This window comes from Plecotus auritus, assembly GCF_963455305.1.
Source record: "Plecotus auritus genome assembly, chromosome: 1".
NCBI lineage: Eukaryota > Metazoa > Chordata > Mammalia > Chiroptera > Vespertilionidae > Plecotus > Plecotus auritus.
In genome coordinates, this window is record NC_137770.1 from 185,716,203 (window position 1) to 185,744,093 (window position 27,891).

At 40.1% G+C, this 27,891-nt stretch overlaps 1 protein-coding gene across 2 annotated transcripts in view; it reads right to left on the reverse strand.

The window, feature by feature from the left end:
• The window catches only part of CCSER1 (coiled-coil serine rich protein 1), a 1,252,026-nt gene that overhangs the window by 794,886 nt on the left and 429,249 nt on the right, over positions 1-27,891 (reverse strand). For both annotated transcript variants that reach the window (XM_080677357.1, XM_080677358.1), the window contains exon 6: positions 17,467-17,674. In XM_080677357.1, the coding sequence (XP_080533483.1) occupies positions 17,467-17,674 (208 nt within the window). The remainder of the gene's footprint in view (positions 1-17,466; positions 17,675-27,891) is intronic.

Below are 27,891 nucleotides of genomic sequence, written 5' to 3' on the forward strand. Positions count from 1 at the left end.
AAAACTTTTATTTTATTTATTGTCTAAAGTTTTACATATGCCTCCTTTTTCCCCCGATTGACGGCCCCTTCCCCCACTCTCCAGCCATTCCCACCCCGGGCAAACGCCCACCACCCCAGTGTCTGTGTCCATTGGTTATGCTAATATGCATGCATACAAGTCTTTTGGTTGCACTCTAACCCCCAACCCCCTGCCATTTGTCTCTGGATCTATTTTTGTTCATCAAATTATGTTGATCATTATATTGCAAATGTGAGTGAGATCATGTGATATTTATCTTTCTCTGACTGGCTTATTTAGCTTAACATAATGCTCTCCAGTTCCACCCATGCTGTTGCAAATGGTAAAAGTTCCTTCTTTTTTATAGTGGCATAGTATTCCATTATGTAGATGTACCACAGTTTTATAACCATCAACAAAACAACAAGAAAGCCCACTGCATGGGAGAACATATTTGCCAATGCTATTTCAGATAAGGGTTTAATCTCATACAACTTAACAAAAGGAAGATAAACAATCCAATAAAATAATGGGCAAAGGACCTAAATAGACACTTTTCCAAAGAGGACATACAGAAGGCCAAGAGACATATGAAAACATGCTCAAAGTCACTAATCATCCAAGAGATGCAAATCAAAACAACGAGATACCATCTCACACCTGTCAGAATGGCTATCATCAACAAATCAACAAACAACAAGTGCTGGAGAGGATGTGGAGAAAAAGGAACCCTCGTGCACTGCTGGTGGGAATGCAGACTGGTGCAGCCACTGTGGAGAACAGTATGGAGTTTCCTCAAAAATTTAAAAATGGAACTCTCATTTGACCCAGTAATCCCACTTCTAGGACTATATCCCAAGAAATCAGAAACACCAATCAGAAAGGATATATGCACCCCTATGTTCATAGCAGCACAATATACAATAGCTAAGATTTGGAAACAACCTAAGCACCCAGTAGCAGATGAGTGAAGAAACTTTTATATATCTTTTCTGAGGGCAACCCTGTCTTTCCTCCTTCCTTCAATTCTTCCTTCTTTTTTTCATTCTTTCTTTTTGTAGCCTCAGAGACTTTCATTCAATGATATTTGTGGAAAAACTAAACAAAAGTCTCTGTATACATTGAATTGCATAAGATATAGTAAGGGGCCTATAAAATAAAATGCCATATATAAATCTAATATTGAATCTAAAAAATAAACACAAAGCTTAAGAAATTAGTCAATAAAATAAAAAGTTCTCTTCAGAAATGTAGGCACAATTAAAATGTCATGTAAAATATTTTATTTAAAAAGTGTTTTATTATTCTTATCTTCTCCACTTGAATTCTGAATACAGGTATCATCATTTCTTTTTACCAAAATTACACTTATAACAAGCCAAATAACATTGGTTATTAGTTATTGATTGCTAATTTTTTTTCCATCCAGATTTTTTACTATCTTGAACTTCCTCTACTTTGCCTTCTGAAGTCCTAGGACGATGATGTAAGTCCATTTAAACTTGTACTATCCAAATATATAATAAACCGTACCTGGATTTTCCTTGTTATTTTCTTCTACAATAAGTATTACTTTTAAAGAAAAAAATTTATATACAATTTAGAATATCAAAACTATTTTATAATGTCAAAATGGATCTCATTTTTCATAATGATTTATTATTACTAAATATTTACTCCATTGCATTCATATTATTTACCTTACAAACATACAGCATAGTTTTTTGGGGAAAGCTATGTTAGTTGGTGTTCCAATGTTTTACATTTTAATTTTCAGAGCAGAGTGTAAAGAATATTTCTAAATAATCTAAAATAGTATCAGTGGCTAAATTGATCCAAGTTTAATGTCTACAAGGCCCTGTTAAAAATGATTATCATTGTCACATGTGTCTACCTGGAAGGAAAATAAAAAGGTACAGAATCAATACAGTTGTTATTCCTTAAACACAAACAGGTGTAGAGTTACCACTCCTATCACTATCTCACTTAGTAATCCTATCTAATAAAGAGGGAATGTGCTAATTAACCATCACTCCGTCACAAAGATGGCTGCACCCACAGCTGAGGCCAAGTTCCAATAAGGAGCCTTAACAAGCAATCAGCAGGGACCTGAGGCACCCTCCCCCATCCCCATGGGGCTTAACAGGGGACCTCAGGCCACCTTCTACACCTGGCAGGGCTTGACAGGGGACCTCAAGTGCGCTTCCAGTCCTGGTGCTGGGCTAGGGGACCTCAGGCTGCTCCCCCGGCCCCAGGTCCAGGCTGGGGGACCTCAGGCCACATCCCCCGCCCCAGCACCAAGCCAGGGGACCTGAGGCTATGCCCCCCAGTCTGGCGGGGCTTGACAAGGGACCTCAAGGTGCACCCCCAGTGCTGGGTCAGGGGAACTCAGGCCGCGCCCCCCTCCCAGGGGGGACCTGAGGCTGCACCCCCCTGCCAATGAGGCTTGATAGGGGACCTGAGGCTGTTCCCCGCTCCCAGTGCCGGTCTGGGGGACCTGAGGCTGTGCCCCCCACTCCCGCCTGGCGGGGCTTGACAGGGGATCTCAGGCCATGTCCCACACCTGGCGGGGCTTGACGGGGGACCTCAAGGCACACCCCACCACCCTGGTCTGTGCTGGGGGACCTCAGGCCACATCCCCCATCCTGGCACCAGGCCAGGGGACCTGAGGCTACGTTCCCTTCCCGGTGGGGCTTGACAAGTGTGGGACTAGCCAGGTCTGGATCTATCCCAATGATGGGGTGGGCTGGCCAAGTCTGGGTCTCTCACGATTTTGAGGCGCTTGTGGATGGGCGAGGACTTGACTCTGGGTCCCGTGGTGTGCCCCAGACTCTGACAGGAGGAAGGTTTTCATATACATTTTACTAATTTTCTTTCATCTCTGACACTTCTATTATAGAGAAAGGGCAAATAGCAATATTAAATTATTTCCTCTAATTAGTCCCCGTCTAATGTGCACTAATTTCGTGCACCGGGCCACTAGTTATACTGAATAAAGTTCCATGGTGCTTGTGGCAGGTTGTCAACTTGACTCACTTTGTACACAGTTAGTAAAAGCCTCAAAGAAGCTTAAAATCAGGAAAATGGATGCTAAACCATGATCAGCTACAGGAATGGTGCTATTAAGGAAAATAACTCTCATTATAATAAGTTATCTTACTTAAAGCTAAATGCTTGCTTATTATCTCATGAACAGGAATTCGATTTCAAGGTTAAACAAGAATAGCTGAGAGACCATGGATATCTGAAACACTGATGAAAACATATCAGAAAGAAAGCACATTTATATTGGGCTGTGATTTAAATAAAAAGGTGTGTGTAGTGGGGTGAGGGAGGAGGTGGGGAGTATTAGGAAACCGGTAAGTTCTGTGTGAGGCAATAGTTTATGAGAATAAGGTGGAGTCCAGATCACTCCTACTCTGTGTAGCCAAACAAATCTAGAATTCCCTTAAGGTAATAAAAAAAGGGAGACTTGGTCATTAAAAGGTAATCTATTCCTTGCTTTACTACTAAAGGGGAGGAAGATCAATGCATAGGACACAAAGGTGAAAGAGCCAAAAAGCCTACAGGAACAGTAAATTAAGTGGATCTAGTGGAGAAAAGCAGGTAAGACAATAGCTGACAAGTACAGATTGTGAATGCGGGCATGCTGCTCTCTAGGAGCATCTCAGCATTTTTGGAAAGGCTGTGTGGATCTTTAACAGGGCCAAACCTAATCCGACAGGAAGGAAGCAAACAGATGACCACTATATGTTCAGGATGTCTGCTTCTTGTACCTATTAATTTTTTTTTTCATTATTGATTTGAGAGAGAGAAACATTGATTTGTTGTCCCACTTATTGATGCATTTAAAGGTTGATTCTTACATGTGCCTTAACGAGGGATCAGAACCGCAACCTTGACACCTTGGCATATTAGGATGATGCCCTAAGCAACTGAGCTACCCAGCCAGGGTCCCAACCACAATACATGTAAATACATGCACTCAACAACCTCCAACCCACATTGGCACTTGTGTGCATATACACACATGCATGAGCACACACACATATGCATATATACCTGGTGTCCTGGTATCTCTTCCATTCTCCAATACTGCAATATATCAAATACATATTTGAATTACTACATTGTGTGACTATCTTTCAGTAATAAATTCCTATATTTGCTGAATGCACAGAGATATAGATGTTACCTATAGGGCTTTTGCTCCCCAAATCAGTGCCAACAGTTTGGCCTATGGTCCACACAATTATATGTATCAAAAATATTATTAAGTGCTTTTTTTGTCCACTATTCATTACCAAAAATTGTTTTCTTTTCCAAAAGTTTCTTGAAGGAAAGAAAATATAACTTTGGTAAGTTCTAAGCAATTTGCCAGTAGGTGGATAATTTTAGATATCAATTAAATAAAAATAAATGTCCAGAGAAATAATTCAATAATATTTACAAGTTGCAATTATCTCTCCAGTAGCAATTAAATTTGACATAGCCCCAGTCAAGGAAATTTCTAAAGTTGCTAAATAATTTTTTCAATAATGTGTAGTAAATAAAGAAGCCTTATGATATTAGAAAATCAGCCATAGGTTTCAAACAGCCTTTGGTTTCAAATGCAATAGAGTCATGTCTGAACAGAGAACTTTCAGTAGATACTAAATTAGACCACACCTTATTTATAACCACATTTTCAAACCATGGTAAATATTCAATAGTTAAATGAAACAAAGCAATATTCTGACTGTGAGCTATTTGAAAAGCCCTAAATAAGAAATAAATATCATAATATAATTAAGGTAACAGTGAATAATAATTAAATTCCATCCTAGATTACATTATTAAAATAATGTTTTAAACAAAGTGCCACCTTGAGGGAAAGCTAAATTGTTTAGGGAAAGATATAGATGCACTAAAATTATTTGTATGTTGGCTGCAAACATAAGCTAAGAAAATCACTTCAGTAATATAGAATTCCCTATAAGGAAATAACTTTAAAATAGACTTCTAACCCTAGCTGGTTTGGCTCAGTGGATAGAGCTTTGGCCTGTGGACTGAAGGGTCCCAGGTTCAATTCTGGTCAAGGGCACATGCCCGGGTTGCAGGCTTGATTCCCAGTGGGAGGCGTGCAAGAGGCAGCCAATCAATGGTTCTCTCTCATCATTGATGTTTCTATGTCTCTCACCCTCTCCCTTCTTCTCTGAAATCAATAAAAAATATTTAAAAATATGAAATAGACTTTTATTTAAGCAAACATTAGGGGAGAGAAGGGAACTAACATTTATGAACTTTCCTTTGCCAAACACAATTTATATGTAATCTTCATGATAAAATCTATAAGAATTTTTATCCTCTTATTATATTTGAGGTAATCTAATATTCATCAAAGACACTGAATAAATGTGAATAAAATCATATTCATAAATTGTTATAGATTTAAGATTTGAATTCAGGTTTTGAATTCAGTTTTTTGCCTAATGGCTAATCCATGATACTTATTTCAGGAGTTGTCCTCAGACTTTGGGTTTATATAATAACTAACACATAATCTGTATTGCTATGTGTTCAACATGGTTTCATGCATTTTATTTATTTACTAGAGGCCCAGTGCACAAAGTTCGTGAACAGGGGTGGGGGGGTGTCCTTCAGCCCAGCCTGCACCCTCTCACAATCTGGGACCCCTTGGGTAGGGTCCCTAAGCCTGGCTGGTGATCAGCGGGGCTTGACAGGGGACCTCAAGGCACACCCCATGCCCCAGTGCCTATCGGGGCTTTCCTCCCCCCACCTCGCCCCCCTGCCTGCAGTTGGCCCCGCCCCTGCCGCTGCCACTGTTTGCCATCTGTGCAGTGCTGCCCCTCTCCCCTGCCACTGGTCGCCTCCCTCTGTGGGTGACAGGCATGGGATGCAATGGCTTGGCTGGCCTGGGCCTCCCTCTGCAGGGTGATCACTGGCTGGCCTCACACACCCGCCATAGTGTTACCGGCCAGTGGCCTGGGCCACCCTCTGTGGGGTGATCAATTATGGGGCCCCAAGATCGATCGCTCCACAGAGGGAGGCCCTGCTCACCCACCGCAGTGCCACTGGCTGAATAGCCTGGACCTCCCTCTTTGGGGCGATCCATTGCCCAACAGAGGGAGGCCCCGCCCACCTGGCCAGAGCTCTGAGATCAATCTGCACAGAGGATGGCCTGGGCCTCTCTCTGGGGCGATTGTGGGACGATGGCAGGGCCCCCCCCCGACCAATCGTATTGCACCCGCCTTGGCTAGCCTGGTGCCAGTGCATGTCATAGCGTGGTCATCCAGAAGGTCATCCGGAGGGTCGTTCTATTGTTCGGTTGTTCAGTCAATTTGCATATTATGCTTTTATTATTATAGATTTATTTTTAATCCTTACCCAAGGATACGCTTAGAGAAAGGAAGGGAGATCTAGAGGGAGACATCAATGTGAGAGAGAAACATCGATCGGTTGCCCTCTGTATGTGACCCGACTAGGGACTGAACCCAAAACCCAGGCATGTGCCCTGACCAGGAATCAAACCAGCAACCCTTCAGTGCACAGGATGAAGCCCAACCAATTGAGCCACTCCAGCAGGGCTGTTTCATGCATTTTTAGCATATTAATACCTTTAATGTTCTCAACAAACCTAAGTGATATGTTAATATTATTATTTCCTGAGCTTAACTTGCCTAGGGTCATTCAGCTAATACTAGTAAGTAAAGAGATGGGATTTAGACTATATATTCTAGCTCTCAAAACTAATGCTCCTAACTGCACAGTGCCTTCTCATGATTCTTTCATCACCACACCCTAAAGTAGTATGATGACAGGCCAGGCCAAAAACCACATCTAGCCTGCTGCCTGCTTTTTACACAAAGTTTTATGGGAGTCTAGTTATGCTCATTTGTTTATGTCATAAAGTTGCTTTCTTATTACAATTTGGTTGAGTTGTTAATGACTAATATGCAGATTTGTTTGCAATAAATATGCTGTCAGCCCTCCATATTTCTAGGTTTTGCATCCTCGGATTCAACCAACTGCAGAACAAAAACAGTGTTTTCCACCCATGGTTGAGAGCCTGAGACTGCAGAGGGCAATCCTATATAATAAAGAGGTAATATGCAAATTGACCCTTACACCATCACAAGATGGCTGACCCACAGCAGAGGTGGGGTTCCTGTAACGCGCTATAACAGCGATCAGCAGGGACATGAGGCTGCTTGGTGCCAGGGCAGGGCACCTGAGGCTGTGCCCCCCACCCAGTGGGGCTTGACTGCGGACCTCAGGCTGTGCCCCCTGCCCCAGCGTCTGACGGGGAACCTCAGGCTGTGTCCCCTTCCCAGCAGGGCTTGTCGGGAGACCTCAAGGCACACCCCACAACCCAGTGCCAGGCTGGGGGAACTGAGGACATGACCCCCACCCTGGTGCTAGGACAGGGGTTCTGAGGATGCATCAGGAGACCTGAGGCCATGCCCCTGCCTGGCGTGCACCTGGGGACCTGAGGCTGCACCCCTTGCCTGGCGAGGCTTTATGGGGGTCCTGAGGCTGTGCCCTCACGCCTGGCGGGGCTTGACGGGGGTGTGGCCAACCAGGTCTGGATCTTGCCCAATGGGGGTGGGGCTGGCCGGGTCTGGGTCTCGTGCGATTTTGAGGTGTGCGTGGATGGGTGTGGACTTGACTCTGGATCCCACAACACGCCCCAGACTCTGACAGGAGAAAGATTTTCATATACATTTTACTAATTTTCTTTCATTTCTTACACTTCTATTACAGAGAAAAGGCAAATAGCAATATTAAAATATTTCCTCCAATTCCCTTTTAATGTTCACGAATTTCATGCACCAGGCCACTAGTTTTATATAAGGGACTTGACCACACCCAGATTTTGGTATCTCTTGAGGTCAATCCCCACAGATATTGAGGGATGACTATAGTTTGGGGAAGGGTCAAAAATTATCCATGGATTTTAGAATGCATGGTGTCAGGGCCAGTAACCCCAGCAATGTTCAAGGATCAACTATAGATAGATTTGTTTTCATGTGTTGGTTGTAAATATAATTTGAGTCATTTTGTTTTTTATTAATAATAAATCCTCTCTGTATAGTCCACTTTCACTTTAAAAAAACAGTATCAGAAAGTAACCTACTTAAAACTATATTTGAAATAGTAAACTCTTTATTTCTATTAGTAAATGTATGCTAAAATAAAGTCTATAGTTCTGTCAAGTTTTCATTTTCATCAAGGTTAAAGAGAAAGAGTTAAGGAATCACTGCCTTCTGTCTAAATGAGTCCCTAGATGCTGAAACACTTCTCCTCATCTGTAAACATGTGAAGACTTTAAGGTTTATATCACTTTGAAGCAACTGCATTATGCTATCTAAATCTGTACCACCATGTTTTATATACCCGGTGATTAAAATAGGCATTTTCACTGTAGCTAAATATTGCTTTGATTCTGATTTTCAAAAAGAAACAAAACACATTCCAGTCAAAATGTGTCTCAGAGGAACACAATTGCAGGCTTTCCACAGTACCATTTGCTCAATGGCTCTCTGCTCCCTACCCCGCTACCCTGCCAGAAGTGCCTAACACACTAAGTATCCCCTGGAGAGCCGGTAGGGTGCCATCTGCTGTATATCTGCTGCGTTGCAGCCTGAAATCTTCAATGCCAAATTTAGCTCATATAATTATATAACAGTATGTGAGTCGTATTAAACCGATACATTAACACCGGATTCATGAAGCAAATTGAAAGTCAGACATGCATAGCAAAACCACTTAGTGGTTATTTGATTAATTATTGAATATGGTTATAACACAAATAACCACAGCATTCAGGTACAATGAGAGTGGCATTTATTGTTAATATTGTGGGTTGCAGTTTTGTTTTTAATAAGCAATAAAATAATACACATAACTAGCAGATAACATATGCCCACTGACCAGGAAAGATTTTTCTGACTGATAGGCATATACTTCCTCATGGTGACTCCACTCCATTTTTATTTCAACATCAAATAAACATCAGAAAATACCTTGACAGCAAAGAAGTAGCCGAAATAATTCTGCAGCTTTTATAGTCAGAGAGATGCAGGGGAAAACAAAATATTCTTTGTGGGGAGTGGTGATATATGAACATAAGGCATTCTATTAAACTAATATACCATACCCTGCTGGGAGAGTAATTTAGTATACACTTTGGAAAAACCTTGATAATATCTAGTAGTTTTGAACATGCACTCTACCACTTCTGGAAGATACCAGATTTTCTTGAAGAAATTAAGCACCTTGCAACAAAGTCACATGCACCTAGTGAGAGCTGAAATTCAAATTGAGCAGCCTGTTCTAATATAGACTACCATATCCTGATCACTATGCTAGATTGACTTTGCAGTGTAAGTAAAAACCTTAAGTAATATAAATAATATTTTAAAGAAAAATAATACCTCAGTGTGGTGGGTACCCTTATATAAAATGAACTTTTGGTTATCATAGTTAATTAACCTAATAAAATCTATAGTCTCTTTCCAAAACTAAATGTTTTATTTTAAAAGATATTTTAAAAATTCTTTTGAGACATGTATTATTCATTTCATATAATTAAAATTCATAGACCAAGGCCTTGTAAAGAAATGAATTAATAATATGACAACTTGGAACCGCCTAGAAATGGTTACTATTTCTATTCTAGGCTTTGGTTTATAAATGAATACTTTGACTAGGTTATCTTATATATTGAAATTCATAAAGCCCAGGTAATATGCTATGGGATTGATTGATATATGACTGCTTATCTTTTCTTATCATGCTTACACCTCAGCACCATGTCTTAACTTGGCTTTTTTAAAGTAATATTTTCTCTTAGCTTCTAGACACTACACCCTTAGTGTTCTTCTCATCTTATTGGATTCTCTTTTTCCTGCATATCTGATCATTGAACATTGGATTATCCCACCTTGGTTTTAGATATAAGTTATCTCATTCATAGCTTCAAACAGAATCTATTTAATCATAAATAATCAACCCTGATCTTTCTGGGTTTGCAGAGACATTAATTCAAATTTCTACTTGACACACACACTTGCATACTAAGTAAGCACCTCAACCTTAACCTGGCCAAAACAGAACTCTAGTTTCCTCCAGGCTTCACGTAGTTTGCTCCTTTCCTAGTGTTCCCAGTCTCAGAAAATGGCAACAACATCTGCCCATTGCTTAAACTGCAACTCTCAGTTATCATTTTTTCTTTCTTTATTTTTCTGTCACCCAATTTCCAATTCACCAGCAAGTACTGTTGACATTACTTCCAAAACATGTCACACACCTTTTCCTTTGCCTCTCTTTTAACTGCTACTACCATGGTCACCATCATTTCTCACTTGGAAAACCATTTGTATACTGTAAACAGAAAATTTAATTGACATGTAGTAGTTCTTTTGCCAAAGAATATCAGGTCAAATGCACCGCCACAATTTTAAGTCCAGAAAAGCATGAGTGGTAAAAATACTTCTACATTTAGTTTCAGCTAGTATAGCCTTTATTAACAATTATTAATGCTGAATTATTCAATAAATACAAGGTTTTGTCATGTTCAAGAACATTTACTGGTATATTTCCAAGTGTTTAAGAATTCTCAAATATCATCCATCTAGCTAAGCACAGTAATAATCACACAAACAAAATCATTACAGTAGCTCATGTACATGGGTAAGGTACAAGTGTACATGTACACTCCACTGTGATAACTTGTTATATGCATTTTATTGTTTAACTAGAGGACTGGTGCATGAAATTCGTGCACTTTTGGGGGGGTGTCCCTCAGCCCAGCCTGCATCCTCTCCCACCGGGATCGGGCCTAAACGGGCAGTCGGACATCCCTCTCACAATCCAGGACTGCTGGCTCCCAACCGCTCTCCTGTCTGCCTGCCTGATTGCCCCTAACCACTTCTGACTGCCAGCCTGATCACCCGTGAACCACTCCACTGCCAGCCTGATCAATGCCTAACTGCTCCCTGCCAGCCCGATTGCCCCTAACTGCCCTACCCTGCCGGCCTGGTCACCCCCAACTGCCCTCCCCTGCAGGCCTGGGTCCCCCTCAACTGCCCTCCCCTGCAGGCCTGGTCCCCCTCAACTGCTCTCCCCTGCAGGCCTGGTGCCTCCCAACTGCCCTCCCCTGCTGGCCATCTTGTGGTGGCCATCTTGTGTCTACATGGGGGCGGCCATCTTTGACCACATGGGGGCGCCCACCTTGTGTGTTGGAGTGACGGTCAATTTACATATTACTCTTTTATTAGATAGGATTGTCCAAGTAACCCTATGAGATAGTTAGTAATATTGACTATGATGAAATAGACTCAAAAACCTTAATCAACTTGTGGCAGCTAGTAAGTGGTAGAAGTGAGAATCACATCTAAATCATGTTTCCAAACACCTGCAATTTCTGTCACTCTAATATACTTCCTCCCATGGGACTCCATGAGCAAAATGTGGCTGGGTTTAGGAAAGAATTTTCTCTAATTTCTCTCATCTCTCCCAGAGCACTGCTGAAAGTTAAGGTTGCTTACATAGCAAAAGAGTCATTGAATTATACTTCCTTCCCTTCATATCTATTCTCAAGATCAGTTCTATCTCCTCACAAAGAGCCAGGCTTTATGTAGGCAGAATATTCTTATTCAGAAACCTACTCATTCTCAGTAGATATAAGGCTACAAGTTTCTTCAGAGTGTATGCAATGGGATCCATTGCCATGTATGAAGATAGTGGTGCACTGTCAATTTTTTGAACTTATTCTAAAAATGGGATGGGGGGGAAGCTCTAACAACAATTTGCAAGTATTCACAACACCACCGTAACTTGGTCAGCATGATAAATGGTCAGAGATCATTTACAGTCTCCCAGGGGAAGAACAAAAATTCCACAGAATGATGATGCCATTAACAGTGATGCTATCAGTTATGTAATGATATGCCACATGCTGTTAAGTGTATAATTTGATGAGCTTTATTAAAAATGGAAACCTATGCAACAACACCAATCCAGATATACATATTTTTATGACATTAGAAATTAATTTAGAATATGCAGAACTAGTCTGAAAGGTGAAAAGTGCTGCAGAGTACTGAGTTCAGTCAAAAAGTGCCGTTAGTGCTAGCTGGTTTGGCTCAGTGGATAGAGCGTCGGCCTGTGGACTGAAGGGTCCCAAGTTTGATTCCAGGCAAGGGCACTGCCTGGGTTGTGGGCTTGAGCCCCAGTAGGGGGCATGCAGGAGGCAGCCGATCAATGATTCTCTCTCATCATTGATGTTTCTATCTCTCTCTCCCTCTCCCTTCTTCTCTGAAATCGATAAATATTTTTTTAAAGTGCCTTTAGTTGAAGTTTAAGATTATGTCTCACAAATACTCTCAACAGACAATTAAAATCATAAAATCTTAAAGGGTTGTCCCTCAGCTATTTCAAGTTAAAGAGGACTTATCTTGAAGATATTTGTGGGTATAGCTTTTGTCTGATAGAGTGAATTCCTGTATGGCTTTTGTCTGATAGAGTGAATTCCTGATAAGGTTCACAAGAGATCCTAAAATAATTTAAGTGAATTAGATTTACAGAAACATGCTGTACTTTAGACTTAAGTGGAAAAAGAAGGTACAAAGTTAAAAGAGGCCTTTGGATTATGTCTACAAGCACAAATAAGGATGAAAAACTATTCAGCTGTAATCATGTGCTAAGTTTACATGAAAATAAAGAATGACTAGGAGGGTAGAACTGAGAGTACAGAGGGAGGAATTACAAGCCATGGAGAATTATTCTCAGGCTTTAAGTCCTAATCAAGAAACTGCTAACCTATGCATTAATTCACAGTCTTCAAATGAAGGACTATACTTGAGTCATTGTACTTAAGCCTCATATACACCTGCACATGATTCAGGGGTCCTCAAACTTTTTAAACAGGGGGCCAGTTCACTGTCCCTCAGACCGTTGGAGGGCCGGACTATAGTTTTTTAAAAAAAAACTATGAACAAATTCCTATGCGCACTGTGGGCCCGGGACGAGTCGGCTGCTAAGCAGGACAGGCAGCAGCACCTGGCGGGCCGGATAAATGTCCTCGGTGGGCCGCATGTGGCCCGTGGGCCACAGTTTGAGGACCCCTGAGTCATGGTAAGATTCTGTACTTTCAGCTGATGCTGTAATGCAGAGGTGGGGATTATCTGGCCCATGGGCCATATAAGGCTGGAGAAATCATTTGGTCTGGCCCTGCCAAGGCATTAGGGGTGAGTTAATCAAATGTTTGACCAAATATAGCAGGCTAATTTTTAAGTTGATAATTTTGTATGGCCCACAAATGATTGTAGATATATATATCTCCAAATGGCCCTTGCAGAAAAAAGGTTCCCCACCCCTGGGAATGGAATGATTCTTTGGGTGGCCTTAGGAGAGGGTAAGTGTACTTTGCATTGTGAGAGATGCATCATTGGGGGCCACCGGGTAGAATGTGGAAGCCAGCTTCCAGATGTTCTACAATGTTCCCTACCTCCTGTTAGCCAGATCTCTATAAAGTGCCTCCCCTGCTGAATCAAGGTTGCTGTTGTCACCAATAAATAAATTTTACAAAAGTGATGTTATGTTACTTCTGAGACTAGGTTATAAAAAAAAGTGCAAACTAAAAAGAAACAAGATAACAGAAACTAGCTCTGTAGATATCCTCTACTTTATAGATAATAGAATCATGTTTAAAACATTAATAAAAACCCTGACCGCTTTGGCTCAGTGGATAGAGCATCGGCCTGTGGACTGAAGGGTCCCGGGTTCGATTCCAGTCAAGGGCATGTACCTTGGTTGCAGGCACATCCCCAGTGGGAGGTGTGCAGGAGGCAGCTGATTGATGTTTCTCTCTCATCGATGTTTCTAACTATCTATCATCTCCCTTTCCTCTCTGTAAGAAATCAATAAAATATAATTTTAAAAAAATAAAAATAAAACATTAACAAAAGAAGAAAAAAATTCTCATCTGCTATAGTCACTTTTTTTATCATGAACTAGAGGCCCAGTGCACAAAATTCATGCACAGGGGGGTATCCCTCAGCCCTGCCTGCACCCTTTCCAATCTGGGACCCCACAGGGTATGTCCGACTGCTGGTTTAGGCTCGATCCCTGGATGGGGCCTAAACCAGCAGTTGGAAATCCCTCTCACAATCTGGGACCGCTGGCTCCTAACTGCTTGCCTGCCTGCCTGCCTGATCACTCCTAACTGCCTCTGTTTGCCGGCCTGGTCGTCACCTAACTGCCCCCCTGCCGGCCTGGTCACCCCCTAATTGGACCCCTGCTGGCCTGGTCGCCCCCTAACTTGCCCTCTGCTAGCTTAGTCACCCCCAACTGCCTCCTTTCCAGCCTTGTTGCTCCCTAATTGCTCCCCTGTCAGACTAATAGCCCCTAACAGTCTCTGCCTTAGCCCCCGCCACGTGGCTTTGTCCAGAAGGAAGTTGGACGTTCGGAAGATGTCCAGTTGACCCTGTCTAATTAGTGTATTACCCTTTTATTAGTATAGCTAGTAAAGAATAAAATAACAGTAGAATTTCTATGGGACCAAAGTCAGTTCGTTTTTGTTATTGTTTGTTTTTAAATAAAGGAGTTGATGTTTGGGGTTGTTGGGAATACTTATATGCATTTTAATAATAGCAACTGATCTTCGAAGAAGGGGGGAGGGCAAAATTAGGAGTATGAGATTCCATTTAGATTATTCACATTTGACTCACCTTAAAATTAAAATCTCAGATGTCACCTGAGCTCCATTAGGAAAAATTTGAAATAAGAGCATTTTCTAGTGGGATATATTAAACTCAGTAATCACTTTTTTATCTTAAAAATCAAATAACTGAATTCTTCTACAATTAAAAAATAATCTGTATACAAAAGTCAGACTACTAGGGGTAATAAAAAATAAGTTCATCGCTCATGGTCACAGACAGCAATGTGGTAAAGACCCGGTGAGGGGTGGGCGGCAGGGCTGAGAGGAGGAAATGAGGACATCTGAAATAGTGTCAACAATAAAAATAAATTTAAAAATAAGTCCACAAAATAGGAATAAACATTATTGTTCTATATTAAAATGTATTGTTAATTTAAAATGATAGTTGGTATTAAACTCAAATATAGTAAAGAAATATGAATTGCCATTTGAAAATTCCTGGTTTAAAAAAATTTCAATAAACCATTTTCTTTAAAGACATCTATTATGAATATCTTATTACTACAACACTTGACTATACTAACCACAATATTTCTTTTCTTGTTGGCCATAAAGAATTTAAGACTCCCTGCTCTCTGAACAGGCTTAATAAATAGATGTAATTATTGCTCATTGTACATCAGCTTTAAAAATCAATTCCCTTCAGTTTCTTCAAACACTTTTTCATGAAGAAAAACAGACAAGTATAAAATGGATAAAAGTATAAAAACAACCTCAATGTATTCTGAACATTGACTTTATGGTGAATATCACTAAATAGCTTTAAATTATAAAATTAAGTACCCTAAGAAAGCCTTCTGACTCTTCCAGATGCCAACTCTTCTACTACTCTTTACTTGTATAAATTTTCTAAATTAAAATATGTGACCAAAGAGAGAGGTAAGAAGATGAATAGTTGAATGTTACTGACTTTCAGATTAATATCTTTTAATACAACTGCCATGATTCAGTTTGCCTTGTTCAAAGAGGTTCAGACTATATGTTAAGCCAAATGTCAGAGAGATTCCACAAGTGCAGCAAATGCTTATGTTGTCAATACAGAAACAATATTCATTCAGAGAGCAGTGTGTCGGTAAATATTTTACAAAATGCTCACCAAAAATTAAAAGCCCTAATTTACAGTGTTTGCCGACTTCTGTGGCATATTGCTCCTACATGGCTGATTTCAAGCTACCAAAATGACCTAAATGAATCTATAATTGGGAAATATGTACCATATATATATAGGATTTCTACAAATAGATCCAATAGATATAAATAAGCTCACAAGTATAGTTAACAGTACAGTATAGTACAATAACTAGAAAATGAGTTTTGAGTTTTGACTATGCTGTTAAAAATATAATTTCTTTTGTTATACATGTAATTTAATTTTTTATGCCTGTGCTTAACTGCCAGCTCATAAACTTCCTGAAATGCGAACAGTGATCCCGTATCAGCACAGCATTCCTACACACCACTGCATATATTCTAAGACCACCCAGCTACATAGTCACTGGTATGAGACGTAGAGATTTCCAGTTTTTGCTTTAACGGCTGAAAAGAACACATGACTGAATGTCCTCAATAATCTGTCGAATCATTTCCATTAAATATCCTTCTCTCTTCCTAATTGCATTCTGGCCTCTAGTGGTAGCTTCTAGCTTTCTTATTATTATCAGTGTTAGAAAAGCAATTATCAGTGATCATCATTGTAAAGTTAACCACAATATGATTCATTTCTCTTTTCACACTATTTATTAGTATCTCCTATCAATAGAGAGAAACAAGTGATTGATCATGGGATATAACAAAAATCCACTGCATTTGAAGTCAGAAATCTCAGACTGTAGTCTTGAATTTGAATGTATATATTTTTAAAAACCCCTGAAAGAAAATAACTGGGGTAATTATAAAAATAAAACCATAACACACTTGAATCTAAAGAATAGCTAACTCCTGAACAGAAAGGTAAAAGAATGCATTATGCATTTTCCATTATGCAGCTTATCATCTAAATGAGCACAGGATGTAGGAGGGCAACTATATTCAACAGGAAAAAATCAAAGATTCAGATTACATCTTATTAGACTGATTTTTATTGCAACTAAATGACTAAATTTTTATTGTTATACTAGAGGCCTGGTGCACGAATTCGTGCATGGGTGGGGGTCCAGCTGGTCCACCTTGGTGGGGGCCAATCTGGCCAGGCTGACAGGAGAGAGGGGCCACAGGTGGTTGGCCGCTGGCCCTGCCCCGATCGTGGTAGGGGGCCAATCAGATGCCGGGTCGGCTGGGAGAGGGGCCACAGGAGATTGGTCAGCTGGTGCTGCCCCCGATCCAGCTGGGGCGGCCGGGGGGAGGGCTGCCCCCTGATTGGACTGGTTGGTGGGCCTCAGTGCATATCATAGAGACTGGTCATTCTGGTGTTCTGGTCGCTTGGCTTTTGTATATATAGATAAATAAGGCCTCAGTATGTTTAAAGTGAAATACATTTAATGTGTCTCATTAGCTTTATCATAGCATATAAGCATAGCAGCTGATGCCTATTTCTCTTTACTTGGTATCAATTATTTTTTTAAAATTCCTTCACAGAATATTAAAATTTTAGGGCTGATGATTATGTCTGGATCAGAGCTTCCAACACTTGATCCCTGCCCTGTGTCATGCAGTTAATTCGTGACAGAAGTGGGGACTAACCACATAGGTCTGTCTGTGTATTAGCACCGAAAGACTTTACTCTTAGAGTAAACCATTACCTCTTGAAGAACTCTCTTCATCTTTAATAATAGTGTCTTGACGGCTGTGCAGTCCTGTAGCATCAGTCTGAAGGGCAGAGAATCTATGCCTCCATTTTCTTCCACACCTTGCAGGGGCCAATCTGCAGATGGACTGCTGGGCATTCGGCTAATATGTGAACACCTGGCTTCCTGATCAATGTCTTTTGTTAACTTCAGTGAAAGATTCCTAATAAGAAAAATAATAAACGACAATTACAATGTAGCATATTCACAGCAGTATTTTCCAAGTTGTCCATCAATGTAAGCAGTGAGCCAGAAAATTTTTCCTTGTGACCCTCACATGTCCTCCTATTAGTCTTTGAGAATTCTGAGACTTTTTGTTAAAATTATGAAATGAGCCAATTGAATATTTAGTGGAGTCAGACTGAATAAAGGAAATCTCTTTTTCAATTAAGTTAGGGAAGCCAGAAGGAGGCACTCTCACATACTACCACTCCATGTCAAATGCACACCTCAACAGGAAGAAGCCTCAATTACAGACCCCTACAGGAAGAAAGGTGCATTGCATTCCCATCAAGAAGTGTCTGAACTACTGCAGCAGCAGGAAGGAAGATTTCTCCTGGCCCAGCCACAAGCCTGGGGGGTGGAAAACCTTGCAACTCAGCCAGCTGGAAACCATTACCTCCCTGAACTCTCACTTTTTTTCCAGTGGACTTTCATGGAAAGCACCCCCTCCCAGCTTCCTTCTTTTTCTTTATAAAGTGATGTCTCTCTCCTATTCGGCTGGATTGCCTATAGTTTTTGCGAGAGAATGCTTGTCCCAAATTGCAATTCTCTGTTTTCCTGAATAAGCCCATTTTTTTTGCTGGTAAAATAACTGGCTGCTCTATTTTTAGGGTCAACAATGGAAAGATTTAATGACAACCACCATTATAAGAAGTGATTTTACCCCTAGGTTAGAATTTCATTCTAACAGTGTGTTTATACTTGTTAAACTCTTTTAAAAATATGGAAAGTCAACAGAAATCACTGAAAGAGAAATTTCTTACAAAGGTGTTCTGAAAATATGTTAAAAATTAATTGGAAAGTTAATTCAATACCTTTTGTATACATTACTTATCAAATTATATGACAAGTTTACTTAGTTACCTAAATTGAGAAAAAAAATAGCAGTAAAACTTGCCTTGGAACTTGCCACCAAGGTCAGGCAAGGATGCAAATAAGAAACTATATCCTCAGCTAATTTTGTTCAAATTTCATTATTTGTAAATAGTGTAATTTAGTTTACAAAGTATTGAATAGTTAGTAAAGAAAACACACTTTTGGATCACACTCAAATGTTTACTTGTTTTCATAGGTACATTCATTGGTTATAATAATATTACTATCACCATTATCTACATATATAAAAGCCTAAGTGACCTTTACAACCAAACCACCAGTCGCTATGACATGCACTGACCACCAGGGAGCAGACGCTCAATGCAAGAGCTGCCCCCTGGTGGTCAGTGTGCTCCCACAGCCAACTTCCCGTGACTGGCTAAACTCCCGTGGTCCCTCCCCCACCCCCGGCGGGCCAACCTCCCGCTGTCCCTCCCTGGGCCAGCTGGCCAACCTACTAAGGTCCCTCCCCTGGCCGATCATCGACCAGGCCTAGGGACCCCACCCATGCACAAATTCATGCACTGGGCCTCTTGTCCTATATAATAAAAGGCTAATATGCAAACTGTCCTACGGGTGAGAGTTCGACTGACTGGGAGTTAGACATGTGCTGTCCACCAGGGGGTGGCGCAGAACATGGCGGGTGTTGGCAACGCTGCACTGGCAGCCAGTGGCAGTGGAGATGCCGCCAGTCCCAATGGGCCCCGACGAAAGCGGGGCTGCAGTGGGATGGTGGAGCAGGTGAGCAGGCAGCGCCAGGCCAAAGCAGGTGTGGAGGGAGGCCCCGGCCGGCAGCGAATTTCGTGCACTGGGCCTCCATTATATGTATAATGAAATAATTTTTTTTAAGTCATAGCTAACATTTTTTGATAGCTGACTGTGGGCCAAGTACTGTGCTATCTATTTCATGTGTGTTAATTCAATCAAGCCCAAGAAGTCACATTATGTGTAATAGTATTTTAGTTACAATAGAATTATCAAAAATTTATGAAGTTTACATCATGAACTAGTCTAGTATCTGAAACATATTAGGTTGACTCAGTAAATGACTGTATATTGAAGATGAATAAACAAATACAACAATGAGTGACTGAAGAAAACACAATTCTTTGTAATAATCTATATACACAACTCTCACTTGTACATATAATTTTTTTTCTGTAAGGTGAACTGCTATGTATTATAGAGCTGCCTCCCATAGTTCAAAACTTCCCACCATCTTACAAAAAAATAGCTAACATTTTATTATTTCTTTTAGTTGGATTGATGTTTCTTTGAAACTGTCCAATCGTGTATCTAACTATCAGTGAAGACTGACAAAGCTTTCAGAAACTGTACTAGCTGAATAGTTTAAGAAATTTACTGAGGTTCTGAGAATTAGAATTTAGCATTTACAAATCCAAAGGTCTCTGCCAATGTCAGTTAAGAATGGGCTACATATAGCAATGTATTCAGGTGGTAAAATGTGCCATTTGATTTGCACTTAAAAATTTTAGATCTATTCTTAATTCCAACATGACAGAATGATGGCATGTTTTGAAAATGATGGACGCCATCTACATTGTGTCCTTGTGTCCAGCACGGCAACAGTCGTTGAAGTTTCAGGGATTAATAGGAACCTCTGAACTCCAGAGGTTCACCAGAATTATTAATTTCTTATCAGTTGATACCAAAAAAAATATAACAAATAATATTCTTTCAGATGATTTTTTTTTAATCTTGAAACATTTTATTTCTACATGAAAAAGAGTTGGCAACAAGATCATAGTAATCCAACCCATTCTTATTTAGGCTGAGGCAGTAAACTGGGCTGTTAAACAGGGCTGCTACTGAGCTACATTGGCCAGCAGGGCCATCCTGTTCTGTGTATGGTCAGTGTTTTTCTGATTGATTAATGCCTGGGGTTTACAGTTGTTAAATATTTTGAACATTGATGTTTTTAAAAATAGATTTTTATTGGGCCAAATTACCCAAGTGTCTCTGAGTAAATTCTCATAAAAATAAAATCCAGCCCTTTAGTTGACAAGAAAAGGAGAAACCTAACTCATGTGGAGCCATGGTTTCCTCTAGCAGAGACATCCTTTATAAGCCCAGAGGGTACAGCTAGGTTCAGGTGCTTTCTTGCTTCTGCTTAGCAAAATCACCAGATAATACACTTATGCACTTTGGGATATATAGCTCTCTCTGCCAATTCTCTGAATTGTTACAGTTTCAGGAAACTGAATAAATGTTCATTATATTGAAAAAGAGAGTCCCTTATCTTGGCAAAAAAAAAAAAAAAAGTAAGATACTGAGGCCTGAAACAGTGGTTCATTACTCGTCATAACTACTGCAAATAAAAACAATGTAATTGCCACTGAACTCATTTATATATAGTTCACCCTCTCTGTTTTAACTCCATGAATCTGCAGTAGAATTGTTCAGTGATATTTACACTTGCTTCCTTGCTTATGATGCTGACCAAGTCTTTAAAATTCTGTAACATTTAGATAACGTCAGATTGAGACTTATGGGTCTTTCTCAGTCCACAAGTACAAAAAAGGCAAAGGTTTTGAGTAAGATTAAAAGCAAAACTCATAAACATTACATTAAATGTATTCTTGAAAGTTTCAACTTGGAGAAACTTGAGAATTTGAGCCATTACTTAAAACATATAACTTACACTCCTATGGTGAGTTGGCTCTGTACTTTCATCATTACCCTTTTTGTGAAGAGAATTTTCTAACAAGCTATTTAAAAAGGTTCTGCTGCAATTCTATTTTTCACACAAATGAATAATTGTGTATTGAAGTTGAATAAACAGTCAAGTTTACATAGAGTGATTAATAGGAAATGATATAAAAGAGTATTTTCATATTTTTCCTCACTTGGTTCTTGCTATCACTATCATTTTAATAGTGAGAAATTTTTCCCATTCACATGTTCTCTTCAAATCACTTGAGAACTTCCCAATACAATGGCCAAAATACAAGATCATGCTAGTTGCAAAGGATTGATGCTCTTACCTATCACAGGAACTACTTGTCTAGTGCACTGACACCTTTCACTACAGTAAATATCTATGGCCAAAAGGGATCTCAAAGATTTACACCTTTTAATGTGGCTATGATTTCTGAACAAGATTTCCAAGGGGTGGAAAATAAAGGTAATCTCGTTTTGCCCAGCATAAGAAATGAGCATTTGCATACACCTGCCTTCAAACATTTCATTAAGCAGATTTTTTAAAAGGGCCAGGTTAGTTATGGTAAATTAAGTCTCAGCTTGAATAATTCTAAGACAAGCGCAAGGTATAAATCGGTATTAATAAACTGGCATCCCATAACTTAATAAAAACTGTTTATTAAAGGAACTACAAAAAGACTATTAGTGAATAAGCTATCTATTTTCCTCATATTTTCTATGAAAAAATATGTTGTTTATCTGAAAGTATCATTTTAGGGGAAAAAACCTTGTACCTTAAATTGTTTTAAAGTTGTATATTTAGCTATATTTCTAGAAGGGATGGAACCAGCACCCATCCCTCCACAGTAGTACAGTGGCTGTAAAGAACTTGTTAACATTCTACATTTAGGTATGAATTTACATGTAAGAGAATTTCACACTGCCTAAGTGATGGGTAGAGGACATGGAAGATATGGGGGAAGGCAAAATAAAATCCAAATATCTTAGCATAGCCACAAAGATCCTCCATATTCTAGCAACTGCCTGCCTCACCATATCACATTTTATAACAACTGTCTCCTTGCGTTTTGAGTCCTAATTTCACTGGCCTTCATTCGGGCCCTGAAATGTGCCAAGCTCCACCCTGCCTCAGGAACTTTGCTTCTGCCGTTCTAGCTACATGAACAAGTGTTGCTTACCCATCTTCAGAGCTCACCTTAAAATATATTTCTTCTTCAGGGAAAACTCCTTTGCATTCCTATCTTTCAAACATACACAGGTTCCTCTTCTCTATGCTAAGTCTTTCTTTGTAGCACTTATCACAGATGCAGCTAGAAAAATTAATTAGAGGAGACCTGTGGGAATAAATTGGACTGAGCTTACCTGCACTCCATCTCCTGTTGCAAACACAGAGAGACACCGGATTACTTATAACCACATTTATTTCTAAACATATTACAGTGCAGGAGGGGAAGACAGAAACATTTCCAGGTGCCAAAAGCACAAAATTAAAACAGCAATAATTATATGAGTTGCTACTATGCTGGCTTCAGGATGTTAAACTTGGTCACAGTCTGTAGTTTTTATGCTTATGCAGATACAGGGAGTATCTGCCAGTGACACAGAAGTCACATAGTGCTGGGAGACATGAGCTTTCCTAACTTTAAAAAAAGCTTCAAAAAATCAATCTGATCAATTTGTAAATTAGCTGCCTGCTAGAACAACACTCTTTTTTTGTTTGTTTCTTTAAAGAAAGGCAATATCAAATGCAGATTCTCAAAAATGAGACATTTTCAATGTCTGACAAATATTTAAGGCAAAAGAAGAAACAAACAAACAAAAAAAACTCATAAACACTATGAGATGACCCATATATTAGAACTGGCAGGAAACATTTTTAAGCAGCTATTATAAATTTAGTTGGTCTTAAAAAAAGGAGGGCATAATAAATAAACAGATGGTTAGTGTCATCAGAGAAATGAATACTATGAAAACTCTAGAATCAATTTATATAAATCTGAAACAACAAAAAAAATATTATGGCATACAATGTTAGCTGCTTGTTCACTATTCATTCATAACTCTTTCCTGATTCTTGAAAAGAGAAACAAGACCAAAAACTATATTTATATTTTTTTAAATAACTTTATTTCCAATGCTATTTGTTGTCTGTCCTTTTCCTGTCAATAATAGGATAATAAATCACAAAAATACCAATGTCTTATTTCAGAGCCATATGATGTGGGAAAGTTGAATAATGTTTTAAAACCTAACTCCACCATAAAACCATCCTATTTCATTATTACATAACTAGAGGCCCGGTGCACAAAAATCTGTGCACTGCGGGGGGTTGTCCCTCAGCCCAGCCTGCACCCTCTCCAATCTGGGGATGTCCAACTGCTGGTTTAGGCCTGATCCTGGCAGTTGGACATCCCTCTCACAATCTGGGATTGCTGGCTTCTAACTACTCACCTGCCTGCTTTTGCCTGCCAGCCTGATTGCCCCCAACTGCCCTCCCCTGCAGGCCTGATAGCCCCCAGCTGCCCTCTCCTGCAGGCTCGATTACCTCCATCTGCCCTCACCTGCTGGCCTGGTCTGCCCAAACTGCTCTCCCCTGCTGGCCTGATCTCACCCCCAAGTGCCCTCCCCTGCAGGCCTGGTCACCCCCAACTGTCCTCCCCTGCTGGCCTGTTCACCCCCTAACTGCCCTCCTCTGCCGGCCTGATCACCCACAACTGCCCTACCCTGCCGGCCATCTTGTGGTGGCCATCTTGTGGTGACCATCTTGTGACAAGGGGCAGCCATCTTGTGATGACATGAGGGTGTCACGAGAGGGCGTGAGGGTCACCTAGGCTTTTATTAGTATAGATGCTGGGGAGCACAAGAGACTTGGTTGGAAAGTTTGTAAGGAGGACATTCTGATAACAACGAAGTGTGTGGAAGGCCGCCTTCCCTGTTTATCGGGATTCTGACTTAGGGGAGACTTAGGGGAGTGTTGAAGGTGGTGCCCCTAATTATTCCTTGACTTTTCCAAACAAGTCTGTGCATATGCAGACCCCTGGTGTTTACTGGAATCCTTATGCTTAATCCCAAAATGCCCTTGCCTAGAGGACAATGTAGACGCATGTGTCCTCCCAAGATTACTCACCCTACTGATTGCATCTAAAGATAAAAAGTCCAATAAAAGCCTACTGAGGCAGGCAATCGAGGCTGCCTGGTCACTTCAGCCAGGCCATCCCTTAGCCTCTCCCCCATAGTGAAACTGTGGTGGAGTAATCTGTTCATCTGCTGTTCAGGGGCTGCTGATCAGCCCCAGCAACATAAGGTATTTATTTATTTATTTATTTATTTATTTATTTATTTATTTAAAATATACTTTTATTGATTTCAGAGGGGAAGGGAGAGGGAAAGAGAGAGATAGAAACATCAATGATGAGAGAGAATCATCGATCAGCTGCCTCCCTCCCGCATGCCCCCACTGGGGATTGAGCCCACAACCTGTCATGTGACCCCAACCAGAATCAAACCCGGGACCCTTCAGTCCACAGGCCGATGCTCTATCCACTGAGCCAAATCAGCTAGGGCTATCACATAATATATTTAGAACCGGATTTTAATTGTTTTAAGAACTTGTATGTAAAATTCTCCTTTTATGACCACTTAAGGATTGCATATAATTTTTATATAATTTTTAAAAATTATAAAATGTTATTGTATATTTGCTTCCTATAATTTGCATTATATCACAACTTCTTAAATAAGAAAACAAAACTATAGAATGTCTTCAGTTATCCTCTAAGTAACATTTATAAAATACAATGTTTTAAAAATATAAGCAGCAAGAGTCAATTACAAAAACATTCTGATATAATATATAACATTGGTGATATCCTTAACACTATACAACCTACAGACAACTGCACAGTTTTAAATGATAGCTGTGTGCCCTTCACCTTTTAAAATATTCGGGAGCTGGCAATCTAAGTGTGATAAGTGTTAGCTATGAGTGTATAATTTAGGAAGTAGTGTTTCCAAACAGAAAATCAATACTTGCTCTGTAACTTGGCATAAAGGCAATACCTAAAATTATTGGCATAATACATTGTGGCAAAGAAACTGTAAAAATTCCAATACTTTTCAAAAATGAAAGAGTTGGAGATTATGACTCTGAGTAAATATTTAGAGCCACGCAACTGTATCAACTTGGGAAAGGTTAATACAACCTATGTCAATCTTACCAATCAAATTTCCCAGATTCCATTCTTGAGACGATGGTTTATATTAGATTTTAACTAGGAAAATAAGATTTTCTTACAGATAACACAAAACTAAGGATTTCCAAATATCCTGAAAGACAAACTCTTTCTCATGCATACAAAAATCATTTGGCTTACTTTTTAATATATGAATTTCAGCCCACTGTGTCAAATCTTGTCTTGTTATCCTTTGCAAGACAAAGAAAACATGTAGTACAATAGCACAATAGATTAAACATGTTTTGTGCTCACTGGTCATAATTTCCCCCAGAATATATGTGAGTTTTGATATAGTGTGGCTAATTTATACTTATCCTTAAAGCCTGGATTAATGTACCCCCTCTCAGGAAGTTCTCTGCAATCCTTCCTACTAATTCAGGCTACCCTAATTGTTTCTTCTCTTTAATACAGTAACACCAAAGTAGGTGAAGACCTCTTTTGGTGACCTTTGTATTTCCAAATGCCCAGCACCCAGCAGTCCCTCAATAAGTATTCTTTGAATTAATAGGTATTCATGGAAAAATGAATTAATATATGATGATTTCACATACACTATGTTTATATATTAATTCATATAGCTAAGAATTTTACCTTAAAAATCCTAAATAATATGTTTACATATCACAATTTTTCATGGAGCACTTTTAAGACTTATCTTTGGAGCTTTACCAAGGCATAACTATTCAAGGTAGTAAAAATATTATATATCAGTGCATTAGGGGTAGAAAAAAATAAACATCAGGTACAATAACAGTAACAGAAATAATAATAGTAAAGGAAACTAAGATTGAGTATGAATATAGATATCAAGTAGTTGCATGAGGGAAAAGTGTAGTAGGGATTTTCATGGCTTCTAGGTTTAAATATAGCTCCTCTTCTTGTTCTTAGGGAGACCTATTTTAGAATATGAAGTTGTAGTGGAGGCACAGTTGTCTGAGTGAACAAAACCCTATATTTAGTAATATAGGAAACAATGTATATTTTCTCACTCTATTTGCTAAATAAAAAGTGCATAATTAAGTTGTAGCCAATACGCTGTCCAAACCCCTAATTCTAGAAAGTAAGAGTCTGCTGGAATCATGTGTACTGGATGAGTTGAGGGAAGGTAGGGGAGGGTGGGGTAAGGGGGAGAGATCAACCAAAGGACTTGTATGCATGCATATAAGCATAACCAATGGACACAGACACCAGGGGGGTAAGGGCCTGAGCAGGGGGGGGGGTGGAGGAACAAATGGGGGGATAAGGACACATATGTAATACCTTAATCAATGAAGAAAAGAAAAAACTTTATGCCTGAAGTCAGATTCAGAAAAATTTTCTAGCACCTAGAGATTAATGAATTGTAATTCTTAAGTATTATTTTCTTAAATTACCAGTCAGTTATATCCTAAATTATATCACCTTTTAACATATTTTAATAGTCTATTATGATATCAGTAATATGCTAACTATAATGCAGTTAGTCAAACCTGCAGATATCTTTCAGTTTGGATCACAAGGCCACAGTCCAGACTGTGGATGGCTGGTTTGAATTGCAGATACAGGGTCTGGAAAGTAAAACAGCTCACCTGGCTAAGCCAATCCTATGATAGATTGCTCCTATGTGATATAAATGCAGGTGTGGCACTGGGGCCTAAAAATATAATTGCTTTTTACTTGTAAAAAAATAACAATGATCAAATATGCTTAAAATATTTAATCTCTAGCAGCTCCTGGTGTAGTATCCTATATAATAAAGAGGTAATATGTTAATTGACCATTACTCCAACACACAAGATGGCTGCCCCCATGTGGACACAAGAAGGCCGCCACAAGATGGCCAGCAGGGGAGGGCAGTTGTGAGCAATCAGGCTGGCAGGGGAGGGTTGTTGGGAGGGACCAAGCCTGAAAGGGAGGGCAGTTGAGGGGGACCAGGCCTGCAGGGGAGGACAGTTGAGGGAGACCCAGGCCTGCAGGGGAGGGCAGTTGAGGGGAACAGCCCTGCAGGGGAGGGCAGTTAGGGGTGACTAGGCCGGCAGGGGAGGGTAGTTAGGGGCAATTGGGCTAGCAGGGGAATAGTTAGGCATCGATCTGGCTGGCAGGGGAGTGGTTAGGAGGTGATCAGGCTGGCAGGCAGAAGAAGTTAGGGGCAATCAGGCAGGCAGGCAGGCAAGCGGTTGAGAGCCAGCAGTCCTGGATTGTGAGAGGGATGTTCGACTTTCCGTTTAGTCCTGATCCCACCAGGATGGGGCCTAAACGGGAAGTCAGACATCTCTTGAGGGGTCCCAGATTGGAGAGGGTGCAGGCTGGGCTGAGAGACACACACCCACCCTGTGCACAAATTTTGTGCACCTGGCCTCTAGTTAGCATAATAAAAACTGAACAA